The following is a 12,541-nucleotide window of genomic DNA, read 5'->3' on the forward strand; positions in this document are numbered from 1 at the left end:
GGATGGGACAACCCAGATTTGAAGTTCTCTCATGTTAAAAGTTTGGAAGTTGGAACAACTCAAATTGGTGCTCTTCTGGGGTCTAGTGTTCTTTTCACTAGCATCGCATCAGGTATGGTGTCTATCAGTAAAAACCTTAGATATTCAATGTCGTAACACCATTAGACCTACACATTCATAATCATGAGGTGAAACCAAGGAACAAACACTTGAAAGTTTCAAGTGAAACCAACACATTCATAATTTTTGTCTTACACTCTTATCAAAAGCAAAACACAATGTAGATACAATTATTAGAGCAAGTTCAATTCCCACAGAGGTCGATTAGGACTTGAAGAATTTCGGCCGTATTATAGCAGTAGTGAGGTTTCCGTCCACAAACAGTACAAGAAAGCTTTGAGTTTGACATTTTCTTGATGTTCTTGATAAAGGCATACCACAAGCATATGCTCCTCTCCTGTATCAGTGTTGAGAAAGGTGGAATCGCATGTCCTGACCAAATCAGCGAGTTCAACTTGCGGTGCCAAGCTTGCATCCTTCTTCCCGAAACAAAAGAAACCAGACGGCCATGCCAGTTGGAACATGCACAGATCCATCAATTGCATGCAGACCAAATTCATAAAGCTGCCGGGTTTGGAAAACCACGGGACAGGATCTGGAGGAACTCAAATCCTCCTTCTATAACTTGTTATCCTAACTTAATAGTCTATTACTCTATAATCAAAACACTCCAAGAATGCATGTTTTGCAAAACCGATAGGCAATTTTGAGCAGATGAAGAGGTGAAGAATTGTGCTTGGATAAGGCATTGAGACTAAAAGACCCCCTATGGTGGTGGAGAGTAAGAGACTGAGATAAGAAAAGGCAAGGAAGGTTCAACGCAATTCATCAACTCGCTTGGGTACAAAATATAAAGGATCTTAGAATTCAAAGTTTGAACTTTGCACTGCCAAATTCAAAGATCTCCATTCTGAATTAAGATTGCGATTCAGAGTGTCAGGTACCTGGGTTGGTTAAAGCCAACCCATGTGAGTTATTCTGGTCCATTTCTACCTAACGTAGTAATCTTTTCTGAGCTGTCTTTCCAGTCACTTGAACCCTCTTTGCCTACACTAGGACTGTGATCCTCTAATTCAATGAAACAAGTTTATGTTTGAACTGTTCAAGCAATGCACTGCATTTCCAACAATGGGAAGCAAAACATGTACACGATACCCCCGTCGTGGGGTTTTTCAATTCGCTCAACCCAATATAACCCTAAAACGCATGTAATAGTTAAAAAGAAAAGCATCATGATCTTACCAAATCAAACTTGTCATCAATAGAAACACTGAAGAGCTATTACAAAGCATTTGAATTCAACATGAAATGAGTAAGGTAACTTGTCAATCAAAAGAGAATGAAGTCTATAATGAACAAACGAGATGGAATCTTCAAGGTGCATGAGCCAAATAGGGTTCTACTGGAACATGCACAGTAATCACAAGTACTGAAGTAAGCTATAAACTGTATATACCTATCCACATGATTCAGCATTGACATCAGGAAAGTGAACCAGCAATCTCTTCAAGACGGCGATCCATAATTTCGGATACAGTCTCAAGAAAAGCATCTTCACTTGAGTCAGGGATCACAGAATCGTTTGCTTCCTCTACTATTTCCTCTATCACAGATTCCTTATTCAAGGTCTTTCTGCACATTATGCTTCCTATGTCAAAAGGAGTGAGCCCTCTCTCTACCCCTTTCTTCAGCAGCATGGTTGAAATCCGAAGTGTGCGAGCACATTTTGGTGGCATCTCCCATCCATGGAACTTCAAAAGGGCAATATCCTCCTCAGCATCCAGTGATTTTACGTAATCAACCACCTCCTCAGCATATGGTTTGCGTGCTTGTGGCCAATAGAGCCAGTCAAATGTAACATCTTCAAACTGCAAGAATAGCAAATACATTATTAGAATACGGAATCATATACAGTTTAAAGAAATACCATGCTACTTATCATGCATTATCTGACTAATCCTAAACCCAGAACACAGTCAAAAAATTCAATGATGCACAGATGCAAATGAAACAAATAAAAGGAAAAATCAAAAGCAAAAATGAAGGGAGTTAAGTACATACGTTTTCAGGCAGGCAGTAACCGTGGTCAATGGGAATCAGCACAGTCTGGCCATCCTCTTTGCTCAGTAAGATATTCCCAGCATGTCTATCTGCGTTGGCCAACCTTAGATCCAACACGGAAATCTTATGCACTTCCTCAGTTGGGAATGCACCAGGGCCCATGTCCTCACAACTTCCATTATTCTCCATGAATTTCTGTAAGGAACCGATTTTGACCATTACATCTCCAGGGTTGTTGAATCCTCTATGAAAACTCTTCACTATGAATGTTGGTGGAACCCCAGCAAAGCCCTTTCCATCACCATACAACATACGGCGCCCACCCTTTGGATGATCCAAAAGGTAAGCTGCAACCTCTCTGAAAGCCCCTTCTTCAACTCTGGTCCCCTTTTTCAATCCTTCCCCATCTAATGACAATGGAAGCCCTCTTGGATTGTTCACAGCCATAGGCTCCTCATCAATTGGTTTAAACACAGACACATACTTCTCCCCTGATGAGTCCAACATAAAATATGCTCCTCCTGTACCCTCCATTGACCTGATCGGGTGATTCCCACTCTCTAGTCCTTCAATTGTTTCATCAACCATATCCCTGACCACAGACGGCAATTCAATCTTGGGGTTAACAATGACAGGTTCCAACCCAAAATCTCTATCAAGAGGCTTTCTTGGCACAATCATCTCATTGTAACCTCTCTTAAACTCTTGCTCACCAGCATCATATTGCAGCTTCACATTCTCTCCATCAATTTGTTTTTTCCCATCATCCAAATGTGACGCCACAATAGACAATTCAAAGTTCTTCTCAACAGGTTTAGCACGAAGCTTTGCAGACTTCTGGACCAGCAAATGTAAGACGCCATCATTCTGTTTACATATGTCGTCAATAAGCTTCTGATCCTCAAGTGGCTTCCCATCCAACACAACTTCCTGCTCCTCTAGATCAACAAACTCTTTACTATTCTTCGCAATCCTCTGCTTCACATACCCAACATCTTTCCCACGCTCCACATGAAACGTAAACTCTTTCCCACAATTCGTTCGAACATTAATCTCCTGAAGATCAGACAGCCTAAGAACCAAATGCATCACATTCCCATCCGACACTCCATACTCCCTCAATATCGAATTGCTCCGAGCCAGCTCCCTACCCCCACACACCAGCTTCTGCTTCTTCACAACAAACCCCTTATACGTCTGAATCCTCAGCTTCACCGACTCAATCGAATCCGATTCCAGCACACTCATAGGAGTAGTCGACCCGGAAACAGACAAGTATATCAAAATCGACTCACTCGACGACATACACGACATCGCAGGACAGCTCCCACCAGTGAGCAACGGCTCACTGTGAACCGGAGCAAGAGCGGCAACACCAGCGGACGACATGTCGTTTTCAATTCCAAATTCAAAACGCTTCCTACAAGATCAAATTCAACAACTACCAAACCCTAGCTAAACAGAATTCACAAAATTTACAAGAACTTGTTCATCTACAACCTCAAATTGACCACCTAGATTCCAACACCCAGATGATCAATCCCAAACCCTAGCTTCAAATCTACAATCTGTACACTACAAATCACCAAACTCCAATCCCTTTTCCCCCGATCAAAAGGGAACAACGCACCCGAACCAAACCCTAGGAATTCATCTTCACCCGAAATCAAATCCAAAGTAATCAGAAACCAAAACCGCAATAGGAAACCAAATTGTCACTAACCGATCAAGAGCGACGGCCGTGACGGAGAGCCCAGAGGTGAATTGCGATCTTTTGTCAGCAGCGGCTAGGGTTTTTTTTGGGTTTTGGATTTGGGGATTTTTGAGATGGAGTAAGGAGAAGGACGAAGAAAGACGCGTGGAGCCGCCTGAGAAGTTTAAGCGCAAAATATACGTGGGTGTCTGACTTTGACGACACAGCGTTATATTTATAATGTTTGTTTTGGCTCGGTGTGGAATTTCTAAGGAGCTGACAGTTGGAGTCGTGACCAAGTTACTATGGGAAATGGAAGCGAGAGTTACGTGGGTTGGCCAATGAGGGGGTGACGCGTGTGGACGTGATTAGTGGGGATTCCTGTCTTGGATGGATTTACCGTTTCCGAATAGGATTTGGGGTAATTTTTGGGTTTGTGCAGGTAAAAAGGATTAGGTCTTTTGACTAGAGGGGATAAGAGACGAGTTTGGAAATGGATATGCCCTGTTGATATTGTCCGGATTTTTGAAACGATTTTGTGTATCAAGGCCTCGACATAGTTCGTTCGTCTCGTGTGGTGTTTCTATTCGAAATAGAACGGTAAATTAATGACATTATTTCAATGACGAGATCCTTAATATGAAATTATTTCAATTCCTTATGATATTACTTTGATGACAAGAGCTCTATCACAGGAATTTAAAAATTGTAAAGTTTTTTCAATCTTCCAATTGTAGTTTAACTTGGTTAAGTCTTGAAATCAAAACTAAAATAACCAGTCTAGTGGTTCTTGTCTAGTTGGGTGTGCTCCTCAATTTAGGTTCGAACCACGATACTGTCAAAAATGACCAATAGAGAGGTGTTCCGGACCCTAACGAATTAGTTCTTGGGTTTACAAAACTTTGGAGATACGGCGATCTTGAATAAAAAAATTTAAAAAAATTAAATGAGATTTCAAAATATAGGCCTTTGATTGGCACCCTATCGAAAGATTTTCTTATTTTTGTGAAGAGGCCCGACATAGCTAATCTTCCATTTTTCTATTTAATTTTTTATATTAAAGATAAATTCTAATCAACTTTCGGTCTCATGAAGCCTAACTGGAATGCACCTACCTAATATGCTTTTTATGATCATAGATACAATAATACAACCTAAAGGCTCCAAGTTACAATTTTGGGAGAATTACAACAACAATTATCAAACAAGACGACTGTACAAATCGACTTGGAACCTCCATCTACATGGTAGTGATCGTGCCCTATCTCACTTTATTGAAGTTGTCGATCAGCGGATTAGACTCATTAGAGTCTACACTGCATATGGATACTGAGGAACTTGTAGATCACTCGAGCTAGCCATGATTGGTCTCAAACAATTGTGATGAAGGCAAAGTAGGCATTGCGGGTAAGTAAACGATGTGACATGATTTTCGTAAGATACAAAAAAAAAAATCTAGAGAATATTTTTGTTTTCTTAATTAAATTTGGCTTCAATTTTACCTTATGACGGGAGATGCTGAAAGCTATCCCTGATTGGTCTTAGACACTTTTGATGAAGGCAAAATAGGTATTGTAGGTAAGTAAACGATATGACATGATTTCCGTAAGATAAAAAAAATTTAGAGAATATTTTTGTTTTCTTAGTTAAATTTGACTTCATGGTTACCTTATGGTGGGAGATGCTGAAAGATCCTACTAGAAGAGTGTATCTGTTGTGTAAATCTGTATTTCATGCCGATTCAATCTCCGCCATTGATTATTTCATCTACCATTTATTTTGCTCAAGTAATTATATTTTTACTTCACATGGACAGTTATGCTCTTATTTTGTCCATTTCTTACCTAATACATACAAAAATGAAATATTGCAGCTGCTCTTCCTTTTGCTCCATTCGGTGATGCGGTGATGAAAATCTTCTCAAATTATTTCTGCTCTTTTGCGGTGATGGTGATCTTTCAACTATTCATCTTCTCTTTATTTATCTTCATCTTTTCTCAGCCTTCCATCATGTTCAAAATGTTGTGAGTTTCCTCCTTATCTAGAGTCTCCCAATAGTGATCATTTGCCTCATCAGCTTACATTGTTGTTAACATATCAAAGTTTTCTTTATGGAGCTGCTCATAAACCTCTTTGGTGGTCTTACATTTCCTGATATTTGATTATAGTTTAGAGCGGCTTAATCTTTGTTTGCTATAGAGCTTGGTACATTGTCTTGGTAAAGCAGATTAAGATGGTTGTCATCCTAAATTTCATGACGCACCATCTGGGTTTCTCGAAATTTCTAAATGTCTTTAATCGTGAGGCTGCTAGTCAGTATTGGCTCAGATTCTGGTATAGTATATTCTTCTTTCATGATGGTAATGTTATGCCTTACTTGATATGGATAATTGCATACATAGCCAACCAATGGGCTAAACAAAAACAGCAACAGAGGTTTTCTTATACTCGGAGGTTCCCTGAATAATTTTTATTAGTTATCTTAGCGCGCATGCATGTTAATTAAAACAATAGTTTTAAAAGATAATACAAGATCATCAGTTTAGCATAATAATAACATAATCATTTCAATTTTTCTCTGTTTTGGACTAGAAGTCTACTAAGAAAACCAGAAATGAAAGAGGTGAAGAACCTACTTGTGTGTGCTAGTAGTATTCACTATAGTCTTCTCTTCAGGCTCTTCAAATGGTCAGGAACATGCTAACACGAACTGCTACTAGAACTGCTACCTTCACCAGAATATGAATATGCACAAAGCTCAAACAATTACTACTATCTTCTTGCTCGAGGAGATTGCTTGAACATATACTGTTTCTCTTCTTACTCGAAGAGATTTAAACAGAAAGGTGGATGGAGATTACATGAACATATGCTCGAGTAGATATGTATATAGTTGAGGATATATGCATATATAGTCTAGGTCATTTCGGTATTGAGAAGCCCACAAATTTATTTTTTTTAATTTTACTACTCTGCGTGTTATGCCGCATTGCATAGCAGAATTTTTTCTACTAGAATATATGAAGATAAGATGAGAAAGAGAGATGCGGCGCGTGTGTGACAAGACATAACATAGAACCTATCAAACAAATTTATCCTCTACTTCATAATTTCGTACATACATCATTGTTTTGTTGAAGATGGCGAGGCAGTTGTGCATCATTGTCTGACTAGTAGTACAAAAGCTTATGATGGTTACAATAGCTAGAAGGTAACCCATTCCCTTTGTCTCCAAATCATAATTACTCTGCTGCTTGTGTCCAGAAGTTGCATATGTCTAGTCGCCGCATCAAGTTAAGACTCATCCACTTGCCTTTAGATAGTTTAGGCCAGGGATGTCAAAATGTGATCCCAACATGCCGTTCTCTTACATGCATGTCTTAGATTGTTGTAGATAACAATCATATAAAAAATAAAAAAATAAAAAATAAAAAAGTGAAATATACATTCCTTATTTTATAATTCATATTTTCACCTTTTTTTTTGATAAAATTTTCACAAAAAAATAAAACACATGTCACTAAAAACAAAATTTAAATTATCAAAAGAGAAAAGTGAGAGTGTGAATTATAAAATTGGGAGTGTAAATTTCAAGTTAAAAAAAAAACAGTTATGGCAGTGCATGTAATACAGAAATGGCCGTTTTGTACGCTCTTCCTCATGTGTGGAGAGATTTGGAGTTGAAGAGAGCACACTCACAAGATGAAGGAACCAACGCTGCGAACATTAAAATGAAAATGGAACAAATACTATTGCAGGGGCTCAAAGCTTCACTCCCTCCCCCAATATTTTCAGTACCATTATATGTATATATAACGAATGTCTAGATGGTAGTTTCAATCATATTGAAAAGCTAGCTTAACGGTTGAAGAGGTGCCCTTTATCATTTTGATGATGAAGATCTTTAAGATTCCGGCCTGGCATTCGAGTTGCAATCCAGCTAGAAGGACAGTTTTATGTTCATCTTCCAAAAAACTTTTGAAAGTTTCTCAGGGTGATATAAGATTTATACTCTGTTTTACGAGGGTAATTTTGAGAGGCAATATGTGGAGGCATAAGTTCTATTATGTAGATCAAGACGACTCTTGTATGATCGAGTTTCTTTTTCCTTTGACAAGGTGAAACGTTTATTCTAGAAGGGTAGTGTTAAAGGGTTTTATTAAGGCCTAAAATTTATGGCTTTAATCCTAGGTGGTCTGCCAAGTCATTTATCCATATCATCAAATAAAAAAAATCATGATATGTCATTTTTGGATAAAAATACAATCTTATCCTTTCACATCCAATAGTTTTAGATTATTTTAATTTTATTCTATAAAAAAATGTTTTTGAAGCCATTTTTTCATTACTCGTGCTTAAATTTAAAATGTGAAATATATATATAACGGATCCGTGGCATATAAGATTAAAATTAAAATTATAACCATTATATCTAATAACAACTAATGGTTGAGATTAGTCATAAAAACTAGATCTTTTTCTTTTCTTTTCTTTTTCTTTAAATTCAATTAATGAAATCTATCTATTAAAAACATAATGAAAATTGATGATTACCTACTTTTATTTTGGAATACAATTAAGAGGAAGTTAACGGTTTCTATTGAAACTCATTTACTAAATAAAAAATGAAAAAATAAATAAATATCAGATGAAACTCATTTATTAGAGAGTACCATCATCATCTACCTCTTCTCCTTCAAAGAGAAAAAAAATTAAAAATTATCATATGATGTCTGCCATAACACATTGGAAACTTTTTATTAGATTATGAATGGAAGTACTCAGATCATTTGGTGCTATGAACAACAAAAAGTTTTTAATAAAAAAAAATAATAAGAAGAAGATGAAATAAGTATGTCTAAGGTGCACTAGATGACTACTTTCGACAACCGTCAATTTTTTAACGTGATATTTGAAACTTAATTTGTTTTCTTTCCTCTTTAGTAAATGAGTTTCAATAGGAAATGAATTATTTCCTCTTAATTATATTCCAAATAGAGAATAGTAATCATCAATTTTCATTTAGATAGATTTCATAAATTGATGTAAAGAAAAATAAAATAAAATAAAAAATATTTAGTTTTATGACTAATCTCAACCGTTAGTTATTATTAGATCTAATGGATGATATTCTAGTTATAATTTTAATTATAATCATGTATGTCACGGATCCGTCCCCATATATATATATGTATATATAATTATACTCAGTTTGAAAATATGAACTCATTTGTACACACACAAACACATACATAACTTTTCCAAGGAGAAAATTATACATACATATATCTATATATTTGTCCAAAAAACTTTTATATATAGTTCATCCAATATAAGTTCGATAGAGATTTTTTTTTTTTTTTTAAAAAAAAAATAGTTCGATGGAGAATATATATAATCCCAGCCGTTGAGGGTTATTAAAAGAGATCTGACGGCTGGCGGGCTATCCCTAAGAAAAGACACAAAATAGGGATCCTTCATTGGAAGGGGCTATATATATATATAATTAAAAGAAAAATAATTGTGAATTAAGAAGTCTAAAACTATTTGATTCATAAAGTAATGAAAAAAATGGCTTCAAAAACATCATTTTATAGAATAAAAACAAAATAATCTAGAGTCATTGAATATAAAAGGATAAGATTATATTTTTAATCAAAAATAACATAGCATAATTTTTATTTGATGATGTGGATATGTGACTTGGCATGCCAATTAGAATTAAGGTTATAAATCCTAGGTAGGCCTTAATAAGGCCTAGAAACATTTTCCTATTTGAGAATAACCAAAAATAAACTCCGTGTCTAAAACTAAAGTGTTGTTGTGGTAGTTGCGAGCTCCCTCAAATCGGAACAAATCTCTAATTTCAGTCCATTTAAAAGAGCATTTTACGTCAAATCAGTATGTAATGCACGATCTTGTGTGTGTGGCAAAGATCATGCTGCCCAAAACTGAAAATGAGAAATGTTGACACAGAAATGGAAGAGACTTGAGACAATACCATTTCTTGGTTATGAGGTCAAGTACCGCTAAATTTTCTGCTGAGAGAGCAAATAGTTTACCCTCGATTTCCCGCAACCAAGGAAGAGGCATCCGGTCTCGTTTCATGCTCAAAATCTTAGAGAACTTTGATCACTAGTATTGCTGAAACAAACATCGACACCAGACTTTGAATAGGCAAATTCGAGAGGCAAGACAAGAAGAGATCGGACTTGAGCTGCATTGCAATACAAGAATGAGCAGCAAACTTATCAATCTCCAAGATAGGCTGAAGAGTATGACGATACATCATCATTACACTCATACAAACAAGGGAACTCAGGCAAATCTATGGAAGCTACAAGTTCAAATTTACAAGGTAAATTTTCAGGGTGCTGCAGGATACGGTGAACTAGTATTTGAGAAGGGTAGTGCTAGATGGTCTTATTAAGACCTAGGATTTATGACATTAATCTTAGGTGGCATTTCAAGTCATCTATCCACACAACATCAAATAAAAAAACCATGCTATATCATTTTTGGGTAAAAATACAATCTTATCCTTTCATATCCAATTGTTTTATATTATTTTATTTTTATTCTATAAAATGATGTTTTTGAAGCTATTTTTTTCATTACTCGTGCTTAAATTTAAAATATGAAATATATATATATAATTATACTCAGTTCGAAAATATGAACTTATTTAAATATATATATATATATACACACACACAAACATATACATGTTTAAGGAAATTATGTTTCCGTCCTTCTATTATGTGTCTTGCCCTAATACACATAGGATTAGTTAATCCGGTTTCCTTATTAGAATAGATTACAGTTGATAGATCTTCTAGATCATTCGGGATATTCTATGTAATGCCTATAAATAGGCTTTTCTATCAATGAATGAGTAGACCGTTACTCTCGTTATCTTTTCTCTTTTAACACGTTATCAGCACTGTGCTTTAACCGAGCTTGATAACGAAACCCTAAAACAGAAAAACCCTAAAATTTTCTGCTACTGTACCCACTGGATATTGATCTGGGCACCCAAAATTGCTCCGGGCACCCACCACCACTGATCCGGCAGCCCCCTGCCTTGCGCCACCCCGGCAGCGAGTGCCCAGGCCTCCCCGGCCTTTAACCGAGCTTGATAACGAAACCCTAAAACAGAAAAACCCTAAAATTTTCTGCTGCCGTACCCACTGGATATTGATCTGGGCACCCAAAATTGCTCTGGGCACCCACCACCACTGATCCGGCAGCCCCCTGCCTTGCGCCACCCCGGCAGCGAGTGCCCCAGGCCTCCCCGGCAGCCAGTGCCCCAGGCCTCCCCGGCCTTGGACCCACATCCTTCCATCCACCAGACCAGCCTCGCCAGCGTCTGCCCTAGCCCCGCCCCAGCCAAGCCCCAGCCGACGACGTTTGCGCGCCCCGGCGACCTTCAGCCTCGACGCCATGTCGCTCCGATCAACGCTCTGCCCAGCCCGGCCACCTCAGACGACTCGAGAACCTGCACAGCGGCCTCCCATCTCCACCTCCGTACACGAGCCTCCGATCCGGCGAAGCTAGCCCAACGACTTCGACTGCGACCCAGCCCCACGTGCATCGATCTCGGAGCTCCACCGGCACCCACCCTCACCACCCCGAGCGTCACTACACGCACGGCCGGCAGCCCTGCAGCCACCGGACACCAACCCAGTCTAGCTCCGATCGGGTTCTGCTTGACCCGGATTCAAGCATCCAACCCGAAACGAACTGAATATACGAGGGGCAAAACGTGACTTCGCCACACGCACGTGGATTTAGGCATGAAAATTACATCGGCAACTTCTCTGAAAACGCAGTTTATGTGGCAAACTATCGGCAACTTCTCTGAAAACGCAGTTTATGTGGCAAACTATCAAGTAAACTTTTATAAAAGTTGCTGTTTTTGAATTTTAATTTCATAGCCGGGTTTCGTAGCCTTCTTCCACATCCCACTTTTCTTAATAATGTGGGACGATATTGAGGGATTATGACCCCTCATATCAAAGCTGAAATTTGTGACGGTTTGACAAGTCACAGTTTTACAACAAATTTGTCGTGGTTAATAAAGGGACAAACATCTATTTGCGACGGAAATTATCGTGGTTAATATCGATTTGTGACAGAAATTGTCACGGTTACATCGATTTGTAACGGAATTTGTCACGGTTTACATTGAATTGAGTTACCATACATCATGGTCTTGACCCAATTACTTGGAATTAATTATCGTATATCGATATTGGTCAATCTTCTATCTTGTTATTTGAAATAATTGACCGAAACATGAGCCCTAGATGTGACATAAAAAAAAATTAAAAAAGGTGACGAATTTCGTGTCACGAATTTTGAAAAGAGGGAGAGGCAACGCCTCGAACCCCATATGTCATAAAAAGATTGGGCCAGTAAATGAAACAAAAAATCATATTATTGATGTGGTTCTACATCGGTTCACTAATTGCAATGAAAGCAATATTATGGTCAATGTATACAAAATATATGGAGTTCTTGCAACAATAAACTCACTATATGGAAGAAGATGAGAACATTATTCTCACAGTTACGGATTTTAAAAGCAAAAGGTATATTGCGGAATATATGAAGCATATGACTTCGGTTTAATAGTCTTAGTGACTACAAATCCGTTTATTTTTCCAAGTTTTGTGAAGGCATACACCTCACATATTTGACTAAAGTTGCTTAATCGTTATATTT

At 37.7% G+C, this 12,541-nt stretch overlaps 1 protein-coding gene across 1 annotated transcript; it reads right to left on the bottom strand.

The window, feature by feature from the left end:
- Positions 1–1,151: 1,151 nt before the first annotated feature.
- On the bottom strand, positions 1,152–4,021 carry LOC101313923. Its single transcript, XM_004306623.1, has 2 exons — positions 2,122–4,021; positions 1,152–1,928 (listed from the first exon to the last, which is right to left on the bottom strand). The coding sequence occupies exons 1-2, from the start codon at positions 3,508–3,510 to the stop codon at positions 1,542–1,544; spliced, it is 1,776 nt and encodes a 591-aa protein (XP_004306671.1). The 5' UTR covers positions 3,511–4,021; the 3' UTR covers positions 1,152–1,541.
- Positions 4,022–12,541: the final 8,520 nt, after the last annotated feature.

Source organism: Fragaria vesca, linkage group LG7 (genome assembly GCF_000184155.1).
Source record: "Fragaria vesca subsp. vesca linkage group LG7, FraVesHawaii_1.0, whole genome shotgun sequence".
NCBI lineage: Eukaryota > Viridiplantae > Streptophyta > Magnoliopsida > Rosales > Rosaceae > Fragaria > Fragaria vesca.

What these genes read in the sequence shown, in the direction of transcription:
- LOC101313923 (XM_004306623.1), bottom strand. Translation starts at nt 3,510, where the DNA reads ATGTCGTCCGCTGGTGTTGCCGCTCTTGCTCCGGTTCACAGTGAGCCG. An exon ending in GTTACTGCCTGCCTGAAAAC is followed by an intron (nt 1,929 to 2,121) that starts GTATGTACTTAA and finishes CTATTCTTGCAG; the next exon opens with TTTGAAGATGTTACATTTGA.